We start from the raw sequence: 26569 nt of genomic DNA, 5'->3' as shown, positions 1-26569 counted from the left end.
TGGACCTGCTGCTTTGGCCTACCCCTGGGCTGCCCTCTGCAACCCCCAGTACGTTAGCCCTCTGCTAGGCCGCAGCCTGGAGCTTTCCAGACTGGAGCTCCCCAGCTCCTCAGCCTTTCCCCAGCCCTGCTTCACTCAGGTACTTTGTCTGTAGCTCCCTGCAGCCAGGCCCTTCTCCCTCTTCAGGCAGAGAAAGACTGTTTTGCTTCTGGCCTTCTTATAAGGCCCTGCTGCTCAGTTTGGGGCGTGGCCCCAGCTGCAGCCACTTCCCCCAATCAGCCCAGCCTAAAGGCTGCTTTCTCCAGCCACAGCCCCTTCCCCCGGGGCTGTTTTTAACCCCTTCAGGGCAGGAGCAGAGGTCCACCCTGCTACAGGCAGATTTTCATCCTAACTCCTTATGCCATGGACATGTTGGAACAGAACCTGCAAGAATCATCGATATAGAGAGGACCCAAGAAACAGATTGCAACTCAGATTGATTTACTTACTTTCTTAGTGAATCTGGGGTTCCCTGAATACACTGTTAATAATCAACTAAAGTTAAGGGAAAGTTGGGACAATGTATCCCCTGGGCTGCTGCTCAATGTTGCACCCCAGCTTGGGGATGCTTTACGCATCCTTTTCATGGCATTTCCTGTTATCCTTTTACACCAAGAGTCAGACTTGTGACACCAACAACCAGTGCAGTACAGGAGTCTGCATATTGTTAGTGTATGGGAATGTCTCCCAGTATCATAGAATCATAGAATTTAAGATCAGAAGGGACCATTATGATCATCTAGTCTGACCTCCCGCAAAATGCAGGTCACAAAAGCTGACCCACCCACTCCTGAAATAATTCTCTCCCTTGACTCAGCTGTTGAAGTCCCCAAATTCTGATTTAAAGACTTCAAGTAGCAGATAATCCTCCAGCAAGCGACCCCCACCCCATGCTGCAGAGGCGAAAAAAACAAGGCCACCCACACCCAACTGGAGATTGAAAATTCCCCCCCAAATACCCCCCATGGCTCCCTGAGCCCCATGCACCCAGCATGCAAGACCAGCTCAGCAGCCAGGAAAAACAAAAAGACTCCCAAATATCCCAACAATACTAACCACCAGTGGCCAGTTATTGACCTATATTTGACTATTCTATATCCTCATATCCATTTCCTCCCATCCCCTCCATAAACTTAATCTTAAAATCTAGGCCCTTAGCCCCTTGTTGTCCCCTTGTTCCCTCTCCCCCACCCTTTCCCTCCCTGATGGTTAGAAACCTCGTCAACCTCTTACCTTCTAAACTAAACTTCCATCCATTATACTTTTATCCATTTTTCCTTTTTCCTAGTGATGACATTAATCTCTCCCTCCTCCTGATCCTCTCCCTCTCTGATATATTATATTAGAGCAATCTCTCATCTCCTCTCTCTTTTTCTTTGGTTTGGAAAACAAAAACAACTCCTCCCTCTCTCTTTCCTTTCTTCATTCATTCTTTGTTCATTTCTTGTTGATTCCATTCTTTTTTTCTGAGTTCAGTACTGAGGGGGAAGAGATATAAATCTCTATATGTGAAACGACCATTGCTGCTTTACTGAATTTTGTGTACTTTTCAGAGGGTAGCACGATCAGATATTAGGGGTAGTTGTTCATGTTCCCTTCATTAAATAATTATATATATATATATATATACACAACATATTTTCTAATGGGTTTGGGGCCAAGTCCTTCTCTATTAGTTGCACTTGATTATCCAGCTACCGGCCTAGAAAGGTCTGTCTTGGTATTTCTCTTTGTTCTCTGTGCCATCAATGCTGTTTCATTAATTCACTCTTTACAATTAATTGGGAACAGAAGGCTATGGCTTATAAAAAGTCATAGTTTACAACTTGGAGCATTTCCTTGTAAAGAAGGTGGTTGCTTTGGTGACTGCTAAAAACAGAAGCCATTTCAGACCATACATGCATCGTAGGCAAACTATCCTAGATAGGCACTCAGTATGAAATTGATCCTGTACAATGCCTACTTATCACTTACAGTATGGGTTCTAGAGTGAGCCCTGAATGGATTTTGTATGCTCATAAACCCTAATTGTTCAGCAGAGACATAGGTGCTACTTGAACTTGTTAGCGTAACTCACTCCATACTTGAACTTCTCAGCAATAAAGCAATAAAACCAGTTCTTCCCTCAAATAAACATACAGCGTAAGCACTGAATTTGCTAGGAGCTGCACCTGAGAATAAAACTGGATCAAGAATTTTTAACCATGTTAAAATATTACCCTTGATTATATTTAGCCAGTTCTTTTCCTTGGCAGTGAGCTCATGTAATGACTGATCCCAGTTTTTTCTTTGTTGTTGTTTGCAAAGGAATAAACTAGTCAGTATCTTTGGCTCCTTCCCCAAATCCACTGTGTGCAGTCTGCAATTTAAATGTATATGATGCAAGGAAAGCTTGAAGCCCTCTATGACATTAATGGCAACTTTGTAGAAGCCATCCATACTCTGTGCCTGCCATACCACCTTGCAGTAAAAGCTATTGAGCCGTCTGTATTAATGAGGCATATTTTTTCTTTGCTGCAGCCCTGCTTGCCCCCCCCCCACACACACACAGTCCTTGGATAAGTGAAGTGAGTGAGATTGGCTTGGGCATAGGAGAAAAGGGCCTGAATGGCCCTCTTCCATCTCTGACTTCTCCAATTCTGTTAATAAAATAGGTGTGTGAATGCTAGGGATGTAAAATTCTGTAAGTGGGTTCTGCAGCTTTTTTTCCCTACTGTGAACCACCTGCTAGAAATTACCTAGCCCTGTCACTACGTGTTTGGTCTGTTTTATTTATAGCTTACCATTGAGCACCTGTTGCAGTTTCACATCTGCAGGGGTTCACAGTGAGGCAAAAATTCATTCATTCAGCTTCTCTTATTTCCCTACGAGTGGGCACAGACTCTTCACCCATGCCTACTCAGCACCTAAAAGAAGGCTGCCACTTACTGTGCACAGAGTGGGTGTAGACCCCAAATTGAGGAGCAGGGCATGTGTAATTCCACTTAATGTACATTGGGAGAGGACCATGTGCCACCTATTTTATTTATTTTTTGAAGTGCCCAAGCCCAATATGTAGGGTGACCAGACAGCAAGTGTGAAAAATCGGGACAGGGGTTGGGGGGGTAATAGGAGCCCATATAAAAAAAAGCCCCAAATATCAGGACTGTCCCTATAAAATCGGGACATCTGGTCACCCTACCAATATGTCTGAACCACATTTCATATAATCTTTACAAGCAAAATTCAAACAGAAGGTTCAACTTACCCCTTCTCCCTTTACCCTTCAACATAAATTACAGATAAGCCATAAAGCTCAACAAACCCAGGCTCCTTCAGTCAAGTGGGGAAGGGTTTTTTTTCAATGCAAAGTCCTTGATTCTGGAATTCCCAACCTCAGATGTTTAAAGCCACAGACATATCTCTTGCGCACCCAAGGACACTACACATGGGGAGAGGCCTCTCTCAGACAGACAGTATTAAGCTGTATACATGTATGTCAGCACCTGAGAGCAAAGAGGAAATGAGCACTTTGCAGTGACCCAGGCTAGAAGGCACCAAGGGGCATGGAACAGATCCAAAATAAATAATCACAATCAGGTGTTGAGCCTGGAGATGACACAGCAGCATCACCACATCTTAGAACATCATCCAATAGGCCAGGGCGCATCCCCCTAGCAATGCCTAACTCCTCCCTGCACACCAATTATTTTTATCCTTTTTGCCTCGCTTCACTTCCACCAGTGCCCTCCAGTGTTGCAGTTGCTCAGGGTGATACAACAGTAAATTTGCTAGGATTCCTTTAGATTAAAAAATCCTACAGACCAACTTGCAGATCTGTTGTGAAATACAATTTTATTCATGAGTCAGTTATAGATAGCCACTAGCTAACTGTGGGGCAGAAGGTACATTTCTACCTCATTCAGTAATAAGCTCACACATTATAGGACTTCTGTGGTTTAGTGCAATAGTCTGTCCTGACTGTCTCATGAATGCAGTCACTGTAATCAGTGTTACATTTACCACACTTGCAGTTCATTGCCACTGGGTAAGAGTAATAGGGGACGGTGTGTCGTGGGCAGCCAGGGAGTACCACTGTTCTGTACACCATGTCTTTATATGTGCACACATCCTGGGACAGGGCGCTTTTGAGGAGCAGCTTCTTACCATTGCTGTCCTACAAAAAAATAAAAAAGAGAGATGTTGTTATTCTGTTTTACTGAAGGACCCAGTGACAAGACCTCCCTGAGTCACTCGGATTGTGTTCAGAAGGCAGGCATCTTTCCCTGCAGACTGTAATGGATGCATTTCTAGAATAATTCTACTGAGATCCCTCACTGAAAATCTGCATGTGAATAGTCTCCACATCTCTATGAAGATTTCCACAGTATGCTGCACCTGCTGCCTGGCTCAGCAGTAAACCCACAAGTGACACCAGAGCTCCGTGACCTCCACTGACTGCCTATTGGTTTAAGGGTGGGATTTTAGGTGCTGGCTCTAAGGGTAGCATGGGACTTGCCTATGTAAGAGACACCTCTCTCCCCACACTGTACTGCCATCACTGTGATCAGTGCATTAACTTACCAGCTGCACACATGATGAGGCAGAAGTTACTGAAACAATTCACTTAGTAATTTTCCATTCTGTGCATCCGAAGAAGTGAGCTGTAGCTCACGAAAGCTCATGCTAAAATAAATTTGTTAGTCTTTAAGGTGCCACAAGTACTCCTGTTCTTTTTTTAAAAAATTCTGTCCCTCATTAAGTGGGAGAAGAACCTCTTTTCTATCCTAACCCCCAAATTCATAGGAGAAGAAGCCATTGCAACGTGAGCAGTAGCCGCCAATCTGCTAATACAACATTTTTGCTATAGGCACCTGATCCATCAGATGGCTTCTCCCCCCTCCCTCCATCGCCTCTGTGTCTGAATGATTTGCCAAATGTGTCAAGTCTGTGATTTTCTATCTATTGTAAATAACCTAAGAGATTAATAGTTTGTCCCGCTGATTTTCTAGAGGAAATAATGAGTGAGCTCAGATGTTCATACCACAGCAGTGGGCACAATAGAAGCACCCGCCTAGAACAGAATAGCGCCTGGTACCCGTGTCATGCAGAATCCAGCACAGATGGTTGTGTTGATGGCCAGGCAGTAGGCACATTCTCTCTTTTCCACGTGGATGATATACTCAGTGGGTGCACAAAAAGACATTGCCTGCCCAAAAGTCAGGCCAAAGAGAAGGGACATCAGAAAGATGGGACTCATGCTAAATGAAAAGACAAAATATCAAAGGAGAAAGCATTAGATGTGGCCTCCTGCCATGTTCTCAAAAGCCACTGAGGAACCAGTTATATTATTCACAAAAGGGAAAGACAATGAAATTGTGTCTAACAAGAACCTGACAAAGTTCCACTACCCTCAGTCCTTTATTTGAAATAGTACTGACTGCTGCCAGAGGCAGGGTGCCAAAACACGGAACAATGAGGCAAATCTCATGTTCACTTCCTCCTATTAAATCCCATTACACAGAGCTTTCTGTTAATGAGTCCTAAAATGCTGATACAATAAAATAGCAGGAAGTTTCCCCAACCCTCCCTACTAAAGGATCTAAGAAATGTGACACATGAAAGAAACAATGAGCTCTAGAGTTCAAACACAGAACCCAAAATAATCCCATTGGCTTTAAAGAAAGCGAGTCCTATAAAATGGTGAAAGAATGAAAAGAAATGGCTGTGTAGACAGACTACACCACCACATTTCTGACACTCCAATTGGCTGTTTTAAGTAGAGGCCCACTGACTGGAGCTGGTGAGAGATGCACACTGTCAGTAATTAAGTAACATTCTTGTAAATGACAACAAAAGACAGATCAATAAAGAGTTCAAATCAATCAACCATCTACCAGCGCTGCTGACCTTTCCCATACATGCTGAGGGATCCCTAGAATGAAGCTCTGATTAGCTCCAAGGTCTGCTCAACAGCCTCTGAAGTACAAAGTTGAACTGACAGTGTCTATAAATTTATGGACATCACCCCTGAATTCTCTCAGCTTCTAGTTTCCCCAGCCAAAGCCATTATGTTGTCCAGTTTACAACACCCAGTAGCTGCAACAATGCTGAACCTGCAAAGACCAACCTGTTGGCAGCTGAATCTTTCCTCAGTACAGGAGCCTGAGTCTGCATTGTGGAGTTGGAGAGGCTGTGACCTAGCACAAGCTCTCACTGTGCTTTATACTCTCCAAGCTAATACCAGGCTGAGTGTACTGTTTATATAATTGCATTTGAATTGCTGCTTTCTTATCTCAAACCTATCTATTGAAAATTCATACTGAACTATAAAGCAAATGTAATTGGAACAAATGTTCCAATTATATCCTCACATGGAAACTGGGACTGGAAATCTAATTACTTTAACACTCATTTTCCTCTCAGCCTTTTAAACCAAGTGTTGCTTTAAAAAAGATTTTATTGATGAGTTAGGACTGTAACATCACGACAAAAAGACTACCATGGACATATAGCCAACCTGGATGCTTAGAACTGAGGGCTGCTATAGGAATTACAGATGTTTATTTTTCCCTAATTGTTTATTTTGGAGAAGGACTTAATTCTGGCTCCCACTGACTAGTGTGACCAGAAACCAGATAGACATAACAAAGAGAGGCAGTAGCAGGCACAGAAAGGGCTAGATTCAGGAAGAAACTTAGGCATGGTGCCACTCAGCATCACCACATCTAACTTTCAGGTGCCTAGAAAATCACTGGGATTAATGAAGTCTAAGTCAGGCACTGGGGCTCCCTGTACAATGAATGGGGAGACACAGACATCCCAGAATGGGATTCGCAAAAGTTAGCATGCTAGGCAGTTCCCCATCTCAATTAGCCAATGGCAGATTCCAAGAAGAGGGAGATGTCCTAAGATCTGCTCCACTCAGGAAGTTCAGCACCTCACTTTGCTTGGGATTTTCAGCTGCAGACTCTCTCTTGTGGTTAGGTGACTACACCATTTTTGCAAGGAGATGCTCCCTCATAACTTTTAGCAAGTGGTTAGGGTATTCACCTGGGATGTGGAAGACTTCCAGCTCAAGCCCTATCTCCACCTGAGGTGAGAAAGGATCTGCCATCTCTCAGATGAGTGCCCCACTCACTGGCTATATATGGGATATTCTGATATGGGGGGCTCCCTCAGTCTGTCCTGTTGAACCTGTTCCACTATAAATAAATAATGAGTCACTCAGCCAGAGCATGAGAGATCTCAATCATTAGAATGACTCTCTATCCTGATGGTTAGAGCACTACTTGGGAGACCCAGGATCCAGTCTCACTGTTCCAATGACTTTTTAAAAATTATTTATTCACAATGGAACAGCTTCAACAGCAGAGACTGATGGTGACCCACATCAGAATATCCCCTTGCCTTGTGTGTAGGCACTCACCTGAATGGTAGTACAACCCTGTTCAAATCTCTTCTTCCTCTCAGGTACAGGGAGGACTTGAACTCGGGGGAGGGGGGGCGGCGAGCTGAAAGTTAGGAGGGAGGTCCTCTCTGCCATCCAGCCATTTTGCATAAGCTCCTCTATAGAGGTCCAACTTAGTAGTTGAACTACGACCATGCTTAGTGGATCAATCCCCACAGGCAACTTTGGCAGAGGAATGCCTATCTTCCCCCAGCTCATGCATCGTTCTGGGGCCTAGGTATCCAGAGGCCAGGGGTGGGGCTGCAGTGCACATGCAGAAATGTAGGCACATAGAGAATGCTTATTGCAAAAATTTAGGTGCTAAGCAAGTTGTGCCACCTACTAGCTTCAGTGGCAGATCATGGGGTTTGTGAATCCCAGTGGGGCTTCATTCTGGAATATAGGTGCCTAAAATGGCACTTAGATGCCTAAGTCCTTTTGTGAATCTAGTCCAAAATTAGTAAGATTAAAACTGTAGTTAATTTGAAAAAATTCCCTGTCACTCCACCATTTCACATGGGAGGAGGAGTTTTAATCTATCCATACAAGTAGATACAGAAATTATTTGGGCATTGAACCTATTTTGCAAAAGATTGATGGCAATAAATGACTCAGAAGTTAGTCATATCCAAAGGGAATCAAGTCTCTATAAACAGCTATATGCAGCATAGCTAGAAGCACCATATGAAAAACTATGTCTGAAGAATGTCTAGAAATGGGAGTGCTCAGGTCCCAGTGGAGACTGGACAGATCCTGGGGAAGCAGTCTGGGTGGCTAAGGGGGTTGTGTGGGTGCATGTGACTTGGCCTCGATGAGACATGTGCATTCTCATTTATAGTAGGGCTGTTGCACTCTCCTGTTTTATCAGTAGCCAACCTGCCTTCCTATCTCATTTATTTTGTCCTTAGAGCTTTGCTGGTTCTTACTCCACTGTTAGCATCCCAGACACATCCTCAGTAACCACTAGCTGCCGTTAAGTTTTCGTGAATCTGATCCAAAACATGTCACGTAGCAACAGCCCAGTTCTCCATTTACATGGACATGAGAAATTCAATACAATTAAGATTAACTTGACTTTGGTGAGCACAGAGTGAATTGGGCAGAAGGGATCCAGTTAGCCCAGACTAATGCCAAGCTACTCCACTCGCTGGCACATTAGGTTACCTCACTGCCATAACTTCAGACTGCAGCACGTGTCTCTTTGTCCTGGGGTAGTCCTTCAGTTATACCATAATGTCAGAAAAAACACTTTTTACTCCTCCCCCTTCATTTCCCAGGGGTCTCTAATAATGGGTTTCTTTATATAACCTGCCAGGAATTAGGCATGACTACTTCTGGCTTAAGGGTATGAATGTTGTATTAATTGTACTCTCAGTAACATCTGTCCATGCTGCTTCAGCAGTAAAATTATAATACTGATATTTTGCTCCTATTACTATTTAACTCTTTCTTATCCTGATATAATTAAAATGTAACTAGATATACTGTTTGTGTGGGTACATATATATTTATACATGTGAGTGTATGTGCATAAAACTTTAGTCTTAGGGAATAAAGTTCCTGCCTGAGAAAATCTAATATTTATAAGCATGCACAAGGACACTGGAGTTTCTACTGAGATCCAGAAAGGATAGAAAAGGTCAACGCAAGAGAAAACATATTTCCTCCAAAATGTGGTAAGGGGGAGATAAAATCCAGCGAGATGCAAAAACTTCATAGACACCTGTCCTATCTAGATTCTCTCTTCCAGTCCTGCACAAGTCAAAACACTGGCATCTGACACCTGTCACCTTCACAGCATACTTGCAAAGGGTACAGTTGGGGAGCAACTAGTGCCTTTTACCCAGTGGTGGCTCCAGGCACCAGCGTTCCAACCGTGTCCCTGGGGCAGCAAGCCGCGGGGGGCGCCCTGCCAGTTCCTGTGAGGGCAGCAGTCAGGCAGTGTTCGGCGGCGCGCCTGCAGGAGGTCCACCGGTCCCGTGAATTCGGCGGCAGGTATGCCGAAGCCGCGGGACTGGCGGACCTCCCGCAGGCAAGCCGCCAAATCCGCAGGACTGGGGACCTCCCGCAAACAAGCCACCAACGGCTGCCTGACTGCCGTGCTTGGGGCGGCAAAAAAGCTAGAGCCGCCCCTGCTTTTACCCACAGATCTCAAAGTCCTTTACATATAGGACCCCAGGCTGTTGGGGTTGTGCTTGTAGCTGCTGGTCCTGACATAAGGAACCCAGTGGATAAGGAATGAATGTGCCCTCACCATATTACATGCTGTTTACATTTAGTATGAGCAAACAGAGGACAGAGCCAACCAGCTAAGTACTTCAAAAGGGATCATTTTCCAAAGCTGAAGAATATTATGAGTGAAACTGACTGGGAGAAAACCTTTAGACACAAAAAAAACCTTTAGACACAAAAATATGAATGAAAATTGGTAGTTGCTTAAGAAGAGTTCATTACATGTCCAAAAGAGCCACAATTCTACAATCACAAACGAGGAAAACTTGGGTTAAAAACTCATCCTGGTTAAGAGGGGAAATAAAGGCAGCAATTAGAAATATATAAACAAATGGAAAAAGGGAAATCAAGTAGCAATCAATTTAAATTGGAAGTAATAAAGTGCAGAAAATGCATTAGTGAACCTGCAGCTTGGTACGTGGAGCTCTGATACCATGCCTTGTTGATAATAAACCTTCGCTGAGCCTTCGCCATGGAACCAAGCCTACAGTCCTTCTTTAGGAGTAACATTGAGGTGTGCTGAATCAACAATCTACGCTGGCGCAGAATACACAGATGCTCCAAGAACAGCAGCACTAGCAACACTAATAACAGTTGTCAGTTGAGTATCGCCACTAAATGGAGGGTGTTTCTAGCGAGGTTCCAAATGAATTTGTTCTAAGCCTACTGCTTTCAACAGTTTCATCAATGATCTGGAAGTAAAAGTAAAAAGAACCATTTCCGATAAAATTTGCAGATTACACAAAAATTGGTGGAATGGCAAATAACTATGAAGACAGGGCAGTCATACAGCGTGATCTGGATCACTTGGAAAGTTGGTCCCTTTCAAACAAATGTGTTTTAATATAGCCAGATGCAAGGTCAGAAATCTAGGAGCAAATGTCTCCTACAGAATGGGGGACTGTTCCTGGAAAGCAATGACTCTGAAAAGGAGACACAGTGGACAAACAATGCAACCTAAGCTGTCAATCTGACACTGTGGCAAAAAAAGTCTAACATGACCCATGGATGTAGAAACAGGAGCAGTGAGTAGGAGTATAGAGGTGATTTGATGGCTCAAAGCTAAAGCCAGAACAATTGAAATTAAAAATAGGCATACATTTTTAATGCGGAGAATGATTAACCACTGGAACAAACTACCAAGGAACGTGGTGGATTCTTCATCTCTTGATATCTTTGTATCAAGAATGGATGCCAAACACATTATTGGTCTCTATACAGGGATAATTTGGTGAAATTCTTTGCGCTGTGTTATACAGGACAAACTAGATGATCTGATGGCCTTTGACCTTGAACTCCATGAATAAATTCAGTGCTACAGTGAGCCATTGCACAGAGCCGGGCATGTTGTATGAAGAGCAGTGGAGCATAATTCATCATTGTGCCTGGTGGTATTTCTGTGGTACATTTGTTCATTGCAACTCAATGTCCCGACTAGTGACTTTTTCACCGTTGCTACCATTGGGCTCAATTCTCTGCCTGTACCACTGACGTACCTGAGGCCTCATCAGACAGGATATAAGTCTGCTGTTTTCTCCAGTGACTTACACAAGCCATTAAACTGGTGGTGCGCAGCCTTCCCTTGTGCACTGGACAATGTTGTTCCCTTTCACCCTGGGCCTCTCTCTAAACTTGGGGCTCCTCTCACTACAGCTAGGTCCCTGTCTGACTGCCTCTCTGATTCCTGCTGCTATGGTCTAAGAGCATTTCCTTAAGTTCATAAAGCTGCTTTTGCAAGCATCTCCCTGAATAGTCCAGTAGAGTCTAGAGTTTACTCTTAAGACTCCTGTAGATCGATTTCTCCTCTTGACCCACTGTTGACCTGGTGCCTGCTCAGTTATACAGATTCTCAATGTGCCACTGCAGCCCTCGAGCTCTCAGCTGCATTCAGTGACAGTCAGTCACACTGTGAATTATTTATCTCTAGCCTTTCTGCTAACCAAAACAATTAGTTCTCTGACATCAGTAATCTACACTTTCATGAAGTGAAAGCCTCTGTGCTGCTGCTACACAAGAAATGTTATGGGTAATCACAATGGTAGGAACCAAATCAGGGATAAAAATATTTGGTTTGGTATGCAGGATTGGTAGGCCAGAGACATTCTATACATACATTGGCATTCACTGAATCATTTGACAAGGATCTACAACAGAGACCAATGCCTAATGTCAAGATAGAATCGGGAAAGAGAATATCAAGTGGGAGGAAGGAGGCAGATGGAAAGCTAGCTTAACAAGAGGAAGCAATGACAGCAAATTTTGTAGGTGTTATGAGTGAGCTAGCCTAAAATCAGTGTGAGTAAATCTGTTCATACTATTATAAGTAAGATTCTGGGTTTTGGAATTTAAAAAATCTCCATGTTTGCAGATAATACTGGAATTGGAGACAAAGCCAACATTTAGCAACAAGGCAGCGAGATCCCAGAGTATTGGGCTAGTTTAGGTGGTTGAGCAGAAGAAAAATGTCAGGAACGGGATCACAGTTATGGTTGGCGAATTGTTGCCAGTACCATCCCAATGCAGAGCTCCAGTGACAAAGGGAAATAAGATCCTAGCAAAGAGATAGACACATTTGCTTTCACATTTAAAATATTTGTGGCTGATGAATTATCAAAGTCCATTTGTCCATCGCGGGCTCTCAGAGTAATCTCTTCTAATGTTTCCTTCTAGCTCTAATCTTTTGTAATCAAAGATTCACAGATCACAGTTCTGCTCCTCCGCTTCCAGGATTAGCTGCAGTATTTCCTTACCAACCAAGGATTTCAACACTAATACTCTCTCTTCGTTGCATAGCATATGATAACTATCTCCATTTAGATATTGAAAATACAACATAATCCGCTTAATTATTGTTGTTTATACAGAACAGAGCACTGTGTGCAGCCAGAATGACTGGAAGTGAGGTTTTAGCCTTGTTTACGCAACTTTTCATCACTGATCACAACTGTAATTTTAGCATGTATTTAGATCTGCTATCAAGAAACCATTCTTGCTGCACGTTAATCTGTCCAGAGAGAAGGCTGAGCCTGTGAAGTTCTATTGCTCTTATGCACTAAACCTCAAGGTACTTGCAGTTTGGCCCCCTCTTTTCATAAAAGCCATTGAACTTCAGTGGAATGTGTCCTAGCTTTGGGTATTTTGTGTGCACATGTATTTGGGAAGGAGAGGACACTACACCCCTTTCTGAAGGACAAGCTGGAAGTACCAATGAATGTTCATCTCTCCTTCAGAACTAAAAATCAGAGGCAAATACAAGTATTGGAGGCCAGGATTGCCTCTTACCCTTCTATCTGCTGTCTTGCCTTCAGATACAACTGGGAATCTTGCAAAGAAACACTGCAGAATTTATCCCTGAAGCCTCCTTCTAGTCTGTGCTTCCTCTCTTTATATTAACCGCCTAACTCATTCTGAAGTTGGGACTCATCTGTAATTGGGTCTGGCCCTCCCTTCAGTTGCAACAACATGGATTGATTAGCTTTTCAGACCCACATTAACCATTTCACTAACTGTGGGGGGCATACATCCCATCACAATGTGAAAAAGAGCAAATTCCCCTCAGAGAGGCTTCTTGACTCCTAAGATTACATTTCTTTATTGTAGAATTGTTAATCCGTGATGTCCCTGAGTGATACTTCCATTAATTTCCAACTCCCTGTCTGCACACACTCACTGTCTAGTCAGTATCTCATACTCACACTACTCAGCCTTATTATTTATGCTGATTCCTTACAAAGGGAATAGAATAATATCTGTTTATAAAAAAAGGCAATGACATGTTTCAGTGGATTAGAAACACAAGAATTCCCAGACTGGATCAGACCATATAGTCCATATAATCCAGTCCCACCTCTGACAGTGACCAACACCAAATGTTACAGAGGAATGTGCAAGAAACCACTTAGCGGGTAATTAGGGAGAAACCTGCCCATATGTGAAGTTTCTTCCTAATCCACATTAGTAAGTCAAAAGGAAGTATATCTAATGCACAGTCAACCAGTGGAACTCTTTGCCACTCTTTGTGAAGGCAAAGACTAGAAAAGGGTTCAAAAAAGAACATCATGGAGGTTAAGTCCATCAATGGCCATTAGCCAGGATGGGTGAGGATGCAAAATCATGCTCTGAAGTGTCCCTAGCCTGTTTGCCAGAAGCTGGGAATGTGCGACACAGGATGGATCACTTGATGATTACCTGTTCTGTTCATTCCCTTTGAAATACCTGGCATTGGCCACTGTAAGAAGACAGGATACTGGGCTAGATGGAGCATTGGCCTGACCCATATGGCTGTTCTTAACCCATGTGTCAAGGTTCCTTCCCCACTCTGAACTTTAGGGTACAGATGTGGGGACCTGCATGAACACCTCTAAGCTTAACTACCAGCTTAGATCTGGTCTCGCTGCCACCATCCAGATTTCTGAGTTATCTGGAAAACTCTCAAATACTAGCTCCCTTTTCTGGATAGTCTTGAGAGATTTCTTCACCAAATTCCTGGTGAACACCGATCCAACCTCTTGGATCGTAAAACAAGGAGAATTTAACCATCCCCCTTCCTTTCCCCCACCAATTCCTGGTGAGTCCAGATCCAATCCCCTTGGATCTTAAAACAAGGAAAAATCAATCAGGTTCTTAAAAAGAAGGCTTTTAATTAAAGAAAGGTAAAAATCATCTCTGTAAAATCAGGATGGAAAATAACTTTACAGGGTAATCAGATTTATAGAGCCCAGAGGAACCCCCTCTAGCCTTAGGTTCAAAGTTACAGCAAACAGAGGTAAAATCCTCTCAGCAAAAAGGAACATTTACAAGTTGAGAAAACAAAAATAAAACTAACACACCTTGCCTGGCTGTTACTTACGGCTGGTCTACACTGGGCGGGGGGGGAGATCGATCTAAGATACGCAACTTCAGCTACGTGAATAGCGTAGCTGAAGTCGAAGTATGTTACATCAATTTACCTGTCATCCTCGCGGTGCAGGATCGACATCCGCGGCTCCCCGTTGACTCCGCTACCGCCGTTCGGGCTGGTGGAGTTCCGGAGTCAACGGGAGCGCTTTCGGGGATCGATATTTCACGTCTAGATGAGACGCGATATATCGATCCCCGAGAAATCGATCGCTACCCGCCAATACGGCGGGTAGTCTAGATGTACCCTAACAAGTTTGAAATATGAGAGACTGGTTCAGAAAGATTTGGAGAGCATGGATTGATGTCTGGTCCCTCTTAGTCCCAAGAGCGAACAACCCCGAAAACAAAGAGCACAAACAAAAGCCTTCCCCCCACCAACATCTGAAAGTATCTTGTCCCCTTATTGGTCCTTTGGGTCAGGTGTCAGCCAGGTTTCCTGAGCTTCTTAACCCTTTACAGGTAAAAGGATTTTGGTGTGTCTGGCCATGAGGGATTTTATAGTATTGTACACAGGAGGGCTGTTCCCTTCCCTTTATAGTTATGACACCATGTAATGCAACTGTGGATGTGCTCTGTATCCATATAAATGTCTAATCCTTTTTTATCCTGCTAAGATCTTGGTTTCAATTACATATTGTGGCATTAAGTTCTACAAATTAGTTGTACAATGTGTAAACAAATTTCCCTTTAATTTTGTTGCCTTTTAACAAACTAAAAAACAAGCTGTTGAACAATGGAAAGTGGGTGTCTTAGAGCTTTGGAAGCACTCTATGCATTTCCTTCTGTGACAATTTAGGTATGCTCCATTTTTAGGTTATCTATGCCCCATAAACTATTCTGAACTGAAATGCAAATACCAACATTTATTTGAAAAACTTTATCTAAAAATTAATACAATGGTAGGAAACTTATATTACGGTCTCTGTAAAATAAAAATACCAACTTTTATTCAAATTGGGTTTTATTATAAAATAAGTAACTTTCCAAACTTATCTTCAACCTGTTTTGCTAAATGTAGTTGTTAACAAACATGGCAAATAAAATTCTGCTTTGGCCTTTCTGGATTTCATGTGTTTATTTCAATTGCACTGCTGTTCACAAGTTGCTTTAATTACAATCTGTTATGTGAGTTGTCAAGTGACATTGTGACAGTGAAAATTTGCCAGTCATTTTGTAGTATGTCAGCCCATTATCTATCCCAGGGGTCGGCAACCTACAGCATGCGTGCCACCGGGATCCCAGACGCCTGCCCCGCTCAGCCCGCTGCCAGCTGAGTGAACGGAACCCCAGGCCTGCAGTGTGAGCTGCCGGGGCGCGGGGCCCTGAGCCTGCTGCGGGAGGGGCGGCGGCTCACACTTCCGGGAGCCGCAGAGCCCAAGCGCAGCAAGGGGGAAGCCAGTGGGCGCACGAGGACCACCGCCCACATGCATACGCTGCAGAAGCCCCCCTGGGGGGGGCACCAGGCTGCAGCCCGGGCAGGCACACCCCCCGGCTCCTCCCTCACCATGCTCAGGTTCTGTGGCTCCCGGAAGTGTGAGCCGCCGCTGTCCCTCCTGCAGCTTCCCTACTCCCGCTGTCTCAGCACTCCATGTGGATTTTTGTCTCCACGTGGAGCCAGTGTCTGACCAGCATTGGCCTGGTAAGGGGAGTCCCTGGGGGCAGTCAGGGAGCAGAGGGAGGGTTGGATGGGTCGGGAGTTCTGGGGGTCCTGTCAGGGGGTGGGGAGTGGTTGGATGGGGCGCGAGAGTCCCCGGGGGTCTGTCTGGGGGTGGGGGTGGATACGGGTTGGGGCAGTCAGGGGACAGGTAGGGGGTAGGGTCCTAGGGGGGCACTTAGGGTGGGGGGGTCTCAGGAGGGGGCAGTCAGGGGACAAGGAGTGGGGGGGCTCGGGGTTCTGACCAGGGCAATCAAGGTGGGAGGGAGTGGATGGGGGTGGAGCTAGGGCAGGGCTCTCCCCTCTTTTTTGATTGTTGAAATAAGGTAACCCTAGGCAAGGGGGGAGCCGGGGGCACATGGGGGCTGGCGCCTGCATACATCCACTGCAGCCTGCAGGAGCCCCAGAGGGGGCGCTGGGCTGCAGCCTGGGCAGGAGGAATGGTGCGGGGCGCGGCTGCAGTCACTTCTGAAAGATTGCCGACCCCTGATCTATCCAAATCTATCCAGATAAGATTTTTTACTCACTGTTTTTCAGGTGCCGGTTTGACCTGAACTACCTGGGAAAACAAAAGGTCCTCTTTCCCACTTGTACTATGAATGCAAAATGGCATGTTAATGATTCACCTACCTGTGAGTGTTGCCAAAACAATTATGTTCAGTCAGTTAATAGGCTTGAGGATATTTAGTACTTTATTCTAGCACAGGTAAGAGATGTTCTCTTAAATCAGGAAGGGGATTCTACTGGTAAGTTCATTTTTCCTTTTCTTATGCATCCAAGATATTAATAGCGCTGCTGTGAGAGAGTGAGCCAAGAGCAGTGGCCTTTTTGCAGGAGGGTTTTTCAGAATGAAAAGGGCTGATTTAGTGCCCGAATCCAAGGTAGATATATGGATGAAACCTGCCCCCGAAAAGGCTTCATGCTCTGTGATAAACTTGCAAAGAGTCCTGTGGCACCTTATAGACTAACAGACATATTGGAGCGTGAGCTTTCGTGGGTGAATTCCCACATCTGACGAAGTGGGTATTCACCCAAGAAAGCTCACGCTCCAATACGTCTGTTAGTCTATAAGGTGCCACAGGACTCTTTGCTGCTTTTACAGATCCAGACTAACACGGCTACCCCTCTGATACTGTGATAAACTTGTGTTTCTCCCAGAGAGCTAGCATATGAGATGGATAAAGAGAAGAAACCTGGAGGTTGAAAACAGGACACTCACACTGGGCAAAAACCTACTACCACTGACACTGTCCTAAATCCAGAGTTGTTCCTTTGGCTTCAGGATCAGTGAGAGCAGAACTTAGCCTATTATCTTTCCATGTACCACAATGTGTCACATTAAATAAGAGAACATGCAGTCACATCTGCTTTTTACTTCCGACCTGCAAGCACCAGCTCACCTAAAGATTCTGAGACTGATTTTCTTTTATACTAAATATAATTTATTCCCATCTTAAAGCCCCTTCAAACTATCAATGATATAAAGTGATCTTAGTGTAAATGAGAATCTGGATTTTCATCTCTGTACCTTCTTCAGAGTAACATAGGGGTGTGAAAGATGGAAAAGACATTGCAGATCATCAAATTCACATCCCTCCCCAATTCTGAATTTTTACTGTTGATCTCCAAGAATGCGACTCCAAAAACACAGGTGATTAGAGACAAAGAGAAAGCTGAAAAATCTGCATTAGCTGAAGAAATGGGCAGTCAAGAATTGGGTATAATACTGACACCCACAAGAAGGAAAGAGCCCCTGGAGTCTAGTGATAATAGAGCTTCACTTTTCCTGGGTCTTGTTTTAGTACTTTCATTTATTTCCTGTACCTTAATTTTTTTTAGTCCTTTTGTATTTAGAAGTTGCATTGAGTATTATCTTTGTTCTGGGTTTAATTTGTCCTTTACTGTAACTATCATGCATGTCGGATAGGTTTTCTAAAACTCACTGTTTCTGATCAGAGAATGGCATTGCTATTAGCAAGAAGATTTAAACACCTACACCACGTCTGAGGGAAAACATCTGACGGGATTGCTACATATATTCTTTACAAGAGTCTAAAATTGTCTCTAGGTCGGCAAAAGCTGCTTTTTAAAACTATTGTGAAATTAAGTTATTGGTAACTGCTAGCGTGACACACACACCTTCCTGTAATGTGACCTGGATAGATTCATAGACAGGTGAACCCAACCCTAGTGCAGTTATCCCTGACTAATCTCAAAACTCCACTGCAACTCCATTGGTTACCATAGAGACACCTCAGTGTTTCACCCTGCCCTCCACTGAGTGTATTCCAGAGTCTGAATAAACAGGAACATGCTAAGACAGTGTATCTGTTACTCAGAACTACCTGCAGGTACGAGTGCCACCGCGTTTCATAGGCTAGGTGAGTTCTGAAAGTATTATTTTGGTAAAATTTGTTCTGATTTGATATTGCCATATGGCATTTAAAAATTCCACTTATTTTGAACACTAAGACAGCGAATACAAAGTGTGTGGAATGTAATTGCGTCATTAATGTCGGCTCTCAGCTACGAGTCACCCGGAAGTACTTGGACATGCTTGGTTTGCACTTTAGTTTTAAGTTCCAAAAGTGTTTGATATTTCACTTGGAGTTTGTAAATTTGGGGTTTCTTTGCAGTTATCAAGACAACTTGTTGGTTTGACTTACAGTGTGTAGTGTTGTGTCAGGTACTCGATCAACTCTAGTTTATTCTATTGTTTAACAAAAACAAACAAACAAAAAAAGCCTGATATCTAAATCCCAAAATACTGGCATTCTGGGCTAAAGCAATAAAAGCAAGCTAATAATTTTGCAATAATAGGTAATGTTCCAATTTTCCATGCTTAAAAAAAGGCTTGTAGCTTATAATAACAGAAACTACAGTGGTTGACAGTTAAATGTTTTAACAGGAACCTATGGTAAACACAGAAACTAGCTGAGCATTGCAAACAATTTTCCATTAATATTTGTTCACACTTGTAACAAAATTTGCTTCAACTTTGTTTCCCTTCAACCCTCCCCTCCATTTTCCCCCACCCCCACACCCCTGCCCACCCTTGTTTTCTGCAAATCTAGAAAATAAGTTCAGTGGTAACAGTGAATATTACTGACAAGAAAATTTGCAGAAACAGTTCATTTTAAGTGAATACTGCAGAGTATTTGCTTTAACTTCACACCTTAATTAATTTTATTTTTACTACCTTAATTCATCTTTACTTTCCTGAGTGTCCCTGTGTAGACAAGCAAGCCCTCAAATCCCAAGTAATAAAGCCCAGCTACTGTCACAGCTATCACCCAAAACTCCTGCAGGAACTAGCCCACAGACACTAAGTTAATCTATTTTGCTTATCTTCATGGATTTTGTTTGTTTGTATATTTGCACAGAGAAGGGTAAATCTTCAGCTGAGCAGGAAAAGTGAGAAGCCATAATGGATGGAATACAACGTGTGTGTGTCAAGCTTCTTTTGATTTGTCATACAGTAGTGATGTTTTCTGTTCAGGCTTCAGATCAGCCTCCCCCCATGAATGAAGACATGCAAACAGAAGCAATATCCAATGTATCTGGAAATACAACCGTATCTAGAAGTATTGTAATGTCTACCATTTCAGATAAAGAAGCAGTTAATACAACCACAGTGCAGAATATAAATTCCAGTTGGAATACAATTGCCGTGACAGCAAAGATAACTAGTTCATTGGCTTTAACAACTTTGTCACATTTTGCACGAAGCACTCTACATCCCCTCAACACAGACACTAGCAGCCCTTCAGATACTACTATTACATTCAACACTGTTATGACATCACCTACAGTTTCAACCTTTAATCAAGCAACTGATAAAGATTCTAATCCCAGAATGTCTGCAATCACATTGAAACCAACAGCTCAATCTTCTACAGCCACACAACTAAATACTAGCAAAGCTTTGGATTCAGTTCCTACAACACAGGCTTCAGGTACGTGTCATTAGATTCTATGGCAGCATTTCCTAACCTGCGGTGTCAAACTAGTTCACTGTGTGCACAATGGCATCAGGCACTGAGGTTCATCATGTACACACAACAAATGTGTCAACAAGTATCAAGTGTTAGCTGCTTTCCAGGTACCAACATTCCCTCCCAGCTTACGTGTTCAGGCCTCAGGTCCTGGGAACAGACCATCAATTCTGTTTCTCTTCTCTGTTCCCATGAACTCAGCTCAGCTGCAAGAGCTACCATTGGACACCCAAAAGTATGTAACTTCTGTTGAGTGGAGGACTTGAGGAGAAGGAGTCTTCCTGGGAGGGGAAGGGGAAAAAAAATTAACAGAAAACCAAAGATTGAAAATTACATAGAAAAGAAAAAATTCAAGATGAGACGGTGGAAAGCAGAGACAGGAAAGGACAGAAACAAAGAGACATACTGAGCCAAGGTGACAAGGAGTATGAGAAAGAGGGCCACCCATGCCTCCTGCAAATCAGGCACAGGTTGATGGAACAGGTATTGGGGATCTATGCTAGCAACATAACAAAGATAAATAATCATGTAAGCCAACATTTTAAAGTGTGGTGGTTTAATGTTAGATAACTATATCCTTATTTAGGCCGTTACGTCAAAATGACCTGATTTTTAGAGGGCTCACCACCCACAATTCCTATTGCCTTCAATGCAAGCTGCACGTCCTCAGCCGCTGTGAAAATCAGGTCATTTTAATTTAGGCACCTAATATGGATTTAGCTGACTAACTTTAGGTACCCTGATTTTATAAATTTTGACCATGTGCTATATCTTTGATCTGCTTTCATATATTTACAGTAAACCTGGGAGGGTCAAACCCAAACTGAAACATTTATTTTGAAAATTCACCACAATAATAATAAAATAACCAGACTTTACTACAAGACTCATTTGAATAAACATAGCATCTTGGGTGTGTTGCTGTTGGGTTGCCCCATGGCAGCTTGGAGGTTAAGGGAGTTCAAGTCTATTTTAGGGAGGTTTTTTTAAGGGAGAGGTTAGAATTTGAATCTGTCTCTTTAATACTTAGCACATGAAAACCTTCTGTATTGCCATATTGAAACCTAAAGATTGAGATTTGTTGTTTTTGTAGCTGTGAAATAAGAACAACTTTCTAAATTCTTTTATTGAAACAGGAGGAATTCATCTAAGGAATTCAGAGGCCATTCTGATCATTATTTTCAGCAGCATCCTCACATTTGCTGTTCTAGCAATTGTCATATGCAGTCTTGATAAGTACAGGAAGAGAAGAGCTCAGTATTCCCATCACCCACTATATGACACCTCTTCTGAAACAGGTTGGCATATTTTTAATAAGATGCATCATATAACAAATAGCAAAGAGTCCTGTGGCACCTTATAGACTAACAGACGTTTTGGAGCTTTCATGGGTGAATACCCACTTTGTCGGATCATGCATCCGACTAAGTGGGTATTCACCCATGAAAGCTCATGCTCCAAAACGTCTGTTAGTCTATAAGGGTGCCACAGGACTCTTTGCTGCTTTTACAGATCCAGACTAACACGGCTACCCCTCTGATACATATAACAAATGTGCATTCTACATGTGCACATTACAAATTGTTTATTCAAGGCAACCACTTCCCCCAGTAATGAAATGCAGCAACCCCTGAGGGAAAAGGTGGTAACATTTTAACAGTGTAAAGCAGTGGTTCTCAACCTATTTACCACTGTGGGCCACATATGCAGCTTTCTATGTCTTATGTGGACTGCATCCACACAATATACATCAGAGGTAGGCAATCTATGGCACGCGTGCCAAAGGTGGCCCGTGAGCTGATTTTCAGTGGCATTCACATTGCCCGGGTCCTGGCCACTGGACCGGGGGGCTCTGCATTTTAATTTAATTTTAAATGAAGCTTCTTAAACATTTAAAACCTTATTTACTTTACATACAACAATAGTTTAATTATATATTATAGACACATAGAAAGAGACCTTCTAAAAATGATAAAATGTATTACTGGCACACAAAACCTTAAATTAGAGTGAATAAATGAAGACTCGGCACACCACTTCTGAAAGGTTGCCGACCCCTGATATATATACTACCTGTATAGGCTTGAGGGTGTCACACAGGCTGCAGCTGTGTGCTGATTGGGCTGCAAGCAGCCTGTGGGCCATAGGTTGAAAACCACTGGGTAAAGTAATGTTACCAAATGGTCTAAGTGCCAGATCTTCAGTGGTTGTAAAGCAGTATTGTTCCAATTATTTCAGTGGAAATACACCAATTTACACCTGCTGAAGATGTGACTTTTGGGCAGGAAGTGAGAACTTACCATCTTTTCCAATTACAACTGTTATGGACAGTTAGGCAGGCAGGTTTTGAAACTGGAATTTGACCCAGAATGTATATTATTATACTTAATATTTATGTGTGTGTTTTATGTTTAAATGAAATTAATTATGTTAAATGAAATAGCAACAATGAAAAATCCTTAAACACATAGGGCCAGATTTTCAAAGGTATTTAGACATCTAACCTGCCTAGGGGCTTTAAAAAAAAACACTATTAGGCATGTATTTGCATCTTTAGATGCTTAAAACAGCTAGCCAAATTCAGGCTGGAAACACAATAAAAACCAGGCACTTTAGTTTTACTGCAAGATAAACTAGAGAGGTTAGCATTATACTCCCATCTGGCATTGACCTTACCTTACCTTGCAGTAAAACCAAAGTGCCCCATTTTTACTGTGTGCTTATATCAAGATAGCTTTAGTTACCCCAAGGTAAAACAACTTTTTCAGCAGTAAAGACAAGGCCAGAGAATGCATGACACACACACCTCACCCAGTGTCAACATTAGCACCAGTGCTTCCACAGCAGCAGGAACAGCAGCAAATAATATTTGTCATTTATGAAAGCAAGAAAGCATATGGGTACCAGGGACTTTTTGTTACAGAATCTTGGCTTACATCCACTGGAGCATATTTCATTAATGGAAGGCTTATAGTTCCATAACTTTAAATGAAATGGGAACTGAAGACAGCCAGTGACTCTTTTGGCAAAAATCTGCTTATTAATCTTGCCACAGTGTATAATTAGAATCTTCAGAGCTGCTGATGACATTGTAACAAGCCAAAGAATCCTTTGTACTGGCACACTATCCTACAAATAAATCTGGAAATCTTCCAATATATTTATTTGTTTCTCTTACAATAGGGACGCATTAGTGAGAAAGTCCCCAGAACAATTAAGAAAGATTTCCCTCTCAATGCTCTTTTTATCTCTAGTCATTGTTTTGTCTTCTACTGACTATAGCAGTGGTGACAAATGCAAATGAGACTACGCTTTCAACACCAGCAATTTATTTTTGATAATAAATTTGATAATTCATTTTATCAGAATTTTTCATTGGTAATTAGGGTCACTTACTGAAAACATGTAATTATTTAGTATCTGCAGGTACAATGGGGTTATAGTTTTCAAACTGTGCCTATCTCTAGTTGGTGAGATGCTTTAAAGATCAGGTTCTGAAAGGCTATATCCCCCCGAGAACTGGTTAGGTGGATTAAGCTCACAAAATAAAATGTAGTATAACAAATGTATAATGTGTATGTACTTCAGGTATAAATTAGCTGAGTTAAAGGAGGTGAATCACAAATATGCCTAATAAATTGATGTCAACAGAATCACTAATATAAATTTGAATTAAAAAGCCATTGACAGAGAATCATCCAAATATTTCTTTGTATAGCTAACACACACAAGCATTGAGAAAATGACAGCTAGAGATATGCTTGTGCTGCTTATACTTCTTGCAGATAATGGTACAATACTACAATCTTCTTGAATTGAATGGGACTGGACACAACATGGATCTGGGAACACCAAGCAGAATTTAGTCTAAAAACTTAAATAAAAATGCATAGGTAAATGCATCAATGCTTCAGTAGTTAAATGCTTCAATATTATAAATTATAACTTCTAAAAATATTCTATTTTCCTGACTAAATGGATACAAATAAACCCACAGTCCCATGTAATAATAGTAATATTTTTGTACTTACTATAACATCTTTCATGGACTATTGAAAGGGCAACTGGCTGGCAATTAAGGATTTAATAAAATCCTGTGTTAAAATGACACATCTGGGTGGTCTCTCATTCAGGTCTTGACTGAGAAAATATTCCATTAAAACGTGAAGATTTGTCAAAGTACTTCTACATTTATCATACCCCCTCTTTTTTAATGCCACTCACCCAAAACAACCTGGCATTCTTTCAGTGTTTTCTGGTACTTCTATTCTTTTATTTAAGGTTATTTTATTAATATTCTGATCAGCTTCACAATTCGTTAGAAACAGATAATTTCTACCACTTTACTACTTGAAGAATGTACAAATCAAAACACAGATTATAAAGTAGTAGATTCGCTAATTTTTCATTTGCTATTTTTCATTTGCCTCCTATGCTATTTGGATTACTGCCTGGACCAATGATGGTTGTTTATATTTCCATTTTTACTTTAACATATATAGTCAATCCACAGATACACAAAATAGTAGTACAACGTGACTACATCTTTGCCCAGTGAAGATTTTAGGCCTTGTGATTTGCTTGAATATGCTACATTTCTCCCCATAGTATTTTAATAATGTTTAATAATGCTTTCAATATTTTACAGCTGACATATACACTACTCCAGATGACACACTGATGATATCAGGAGGACTATATGATGCACCAAGGGTTTATAACCCCAATATGACTGTACTGGACGATGATGAGCTTCAAGCTGAATACTTACCATTTGGCGCCAGACCTGGGAAGTTCAGACTTGAAATTCTATCTGGTGAAAATTATAAAGGACTTTCCCCAACCTTTGATAGATTTCAGTCACCACCACAACACTCATAATGTAGTAATAATGAGAGTAGTATAGAGCAATCTCTTTAATTAGTTGTAATATTAGTTTTAAGTAGCATTTTATTACAATATTAATAATTATACTAGCTCTTAATCAACAGACCGCAATCCACTTCCCAAAGGAGGCAAGTATTGTTATCCGCATATTAATAATGGGGAAACTGAATCACAGAGAGGTGAAGTGACTCTCCCAAGGTATGCAGGGATATAACAAAAACATAAAATGATTAGTAAAGGTTAAACATGGATTTTAAATCTTAATCGTACTGCTGCAAAATTAAATGCATGGATTTATAAGTGGGTCATAAAAGAGACAGGCCAACAACTATTCTTAGTTCCCTAGCAAGCTCAGTAATTAAGGTTCAAATTTCAGAATGGTCTCTGAATTTAGGTACCTCTGTTGTTGAATAGATCAAAAATGGCAGCACTCAAAACTATCACTTGTCTGTTTTGAAATGAAATGGTAATTAATAGCAGATACTCGGAGCCCTGGGTGAAATCTGGACCGCATTAAAGTCAATGGCAAAACTAATGGGGCCAGGATTTCAAATTTTATATTTTGGGGGGCGTGTAATTTTTTGTTGCAAAGCAGCTACAGATGTATCAATACTAATACCCATATTCATAGGTGGTTTTGACTGTCAACAAAGTAAATGATTGCAGGTGAATAGTTCATTTTGAGTCACAGCCCACATACATGGCTCTAAAAAATTAATTAATGTATTTGGCAAAGGTTAAAACAGAGAGTTTTACAGTATTTAGAGAGATTAGTCACTAGGAAACACCTGCTTTCTGTGTTATAAGAGGGTCTGTGCATTGCCTTCTAATATATGTTAAAAAATATATATACTGAAAAAAAACTAGAATACAACACAATATTCTGTGTGTCGTCACTACTTTCTTGTAAAAAAAAACCAAAAACCTGTCTGCAAATGATCCTGACTACTCAGAAGCTGGGACACTCCCTATATTCCAGTCACAACATTCTGAAGATATTTTGTACATCTTTTAAATCCCCTTCTGTTAAATGTTTATCTGCTTGAGCTTTATGCACTGGAACAGTTATAATGACATAAGCGTCGTTGCTCAATAGGCAATACATCAGGACCAAAGTTTTTATTTCTAGACACAGAGTGAAATGATGATCCCAGTAAAGTCAATGGGAGTTTTGATTAACTGAAGACAACAGTAGTATCTTGCCTGCTACTCAGACCCATAACCCATGTGTTGTATTTGATTCAAACCTGTCTCTAGGTCCTCAAAACAAGGCTATGTCTAAAACTTGCAGATTCTTTCTGCCTAACATTTCTAAGAGCTAGTCTACACTGGCAATACTAAAGTGCTGCCGCGGCAGCACTTTCACGTGGCTTGTATGGTCGCAGCGCAGCACTGGGAGAGAGCTGTCCCAGCGCTCTAAAAAAAACACGTCAA

At 41.9% G+C, this 26569-nt stretch overlaps 2 protein-coding genes across 3 annotated transcripts; one reads left to right on the top strand and one right to left on the bottom strand.

Annotated features, from left to right (window-relative positions):
- Positions 1 to 3314: 3314 nt before the first annotated feature.
- On the bottom strand, positions 3315 to 20508 carry TSHB (thyroid stimulating hormone subunit beta). Of its 2 annotated transcripts, none has more exons than XM_039533437.1 (3): positions 20381 to 20508; positions 5117 to 5279; positions 3315 to 4195 (listed from the first exon to the last, which is right to left on the bottom strand). In XM_039533437.1, exons 2-3 carry the CDS (start codon positions 5276 to 5278, stop codon positions 3953 to 3955), a joined length of 405 nt encoding a protein of 134 aa, XP_039389371.1. In that variant the 5' UTR covers position 5279; positions 20381 to 20508; the 3' UTR covers positions 3315 to 3952. The 2 variants fall into 2 exon arrangements, with proteins under 2 accessions (XP_039389371.1, XP_039389370.1); XM_039533436.1 differs by lacking the exon at positions 20381 to 20508 and adding an exon at positions 6149 to 6375.
- On the top strand, positions 18557 to 25129 carry LOC120404022. The gene is made up of 4 exons (XM_039536036.1): positions 18557 to 18634; positions 19637 to 20209; positions 21385 to 21546; positions 24897 to 25129. Exons 2-4 carry the CDS (start codon positions 19681 to 19683, stop codon positions 25127 to 25129), a joined length of 924 nt encoding a protein of 307 aa, XP_039391970.1. The 5' UTR covers positions 18557 to 18634; positions 19637 to 19680.
- Positions 25130 to 26569: the final 1440 nt, after the last annotated feature.

The sequence above is a fragment of the Mauremys reevesii genome, linkage group 4 (genome assembly GCF_016161935.1).
Source record: "Mauremys reevesii isolate NIE-2019 linkage group 4, ASM1616193v1, whole genome shotgun sequence".
Classification (NCBI taxonomy): domain Eukaryota; kingdom Metazoa; phylum Chordata; order Testudines; family Geoemydidae; genus Mauremys; species Mauremys reevesii.
Note: the sequence above shows the minus strand (reverse complement) of the source record. Positions and strands in the feature narration are given on the sequence as shown.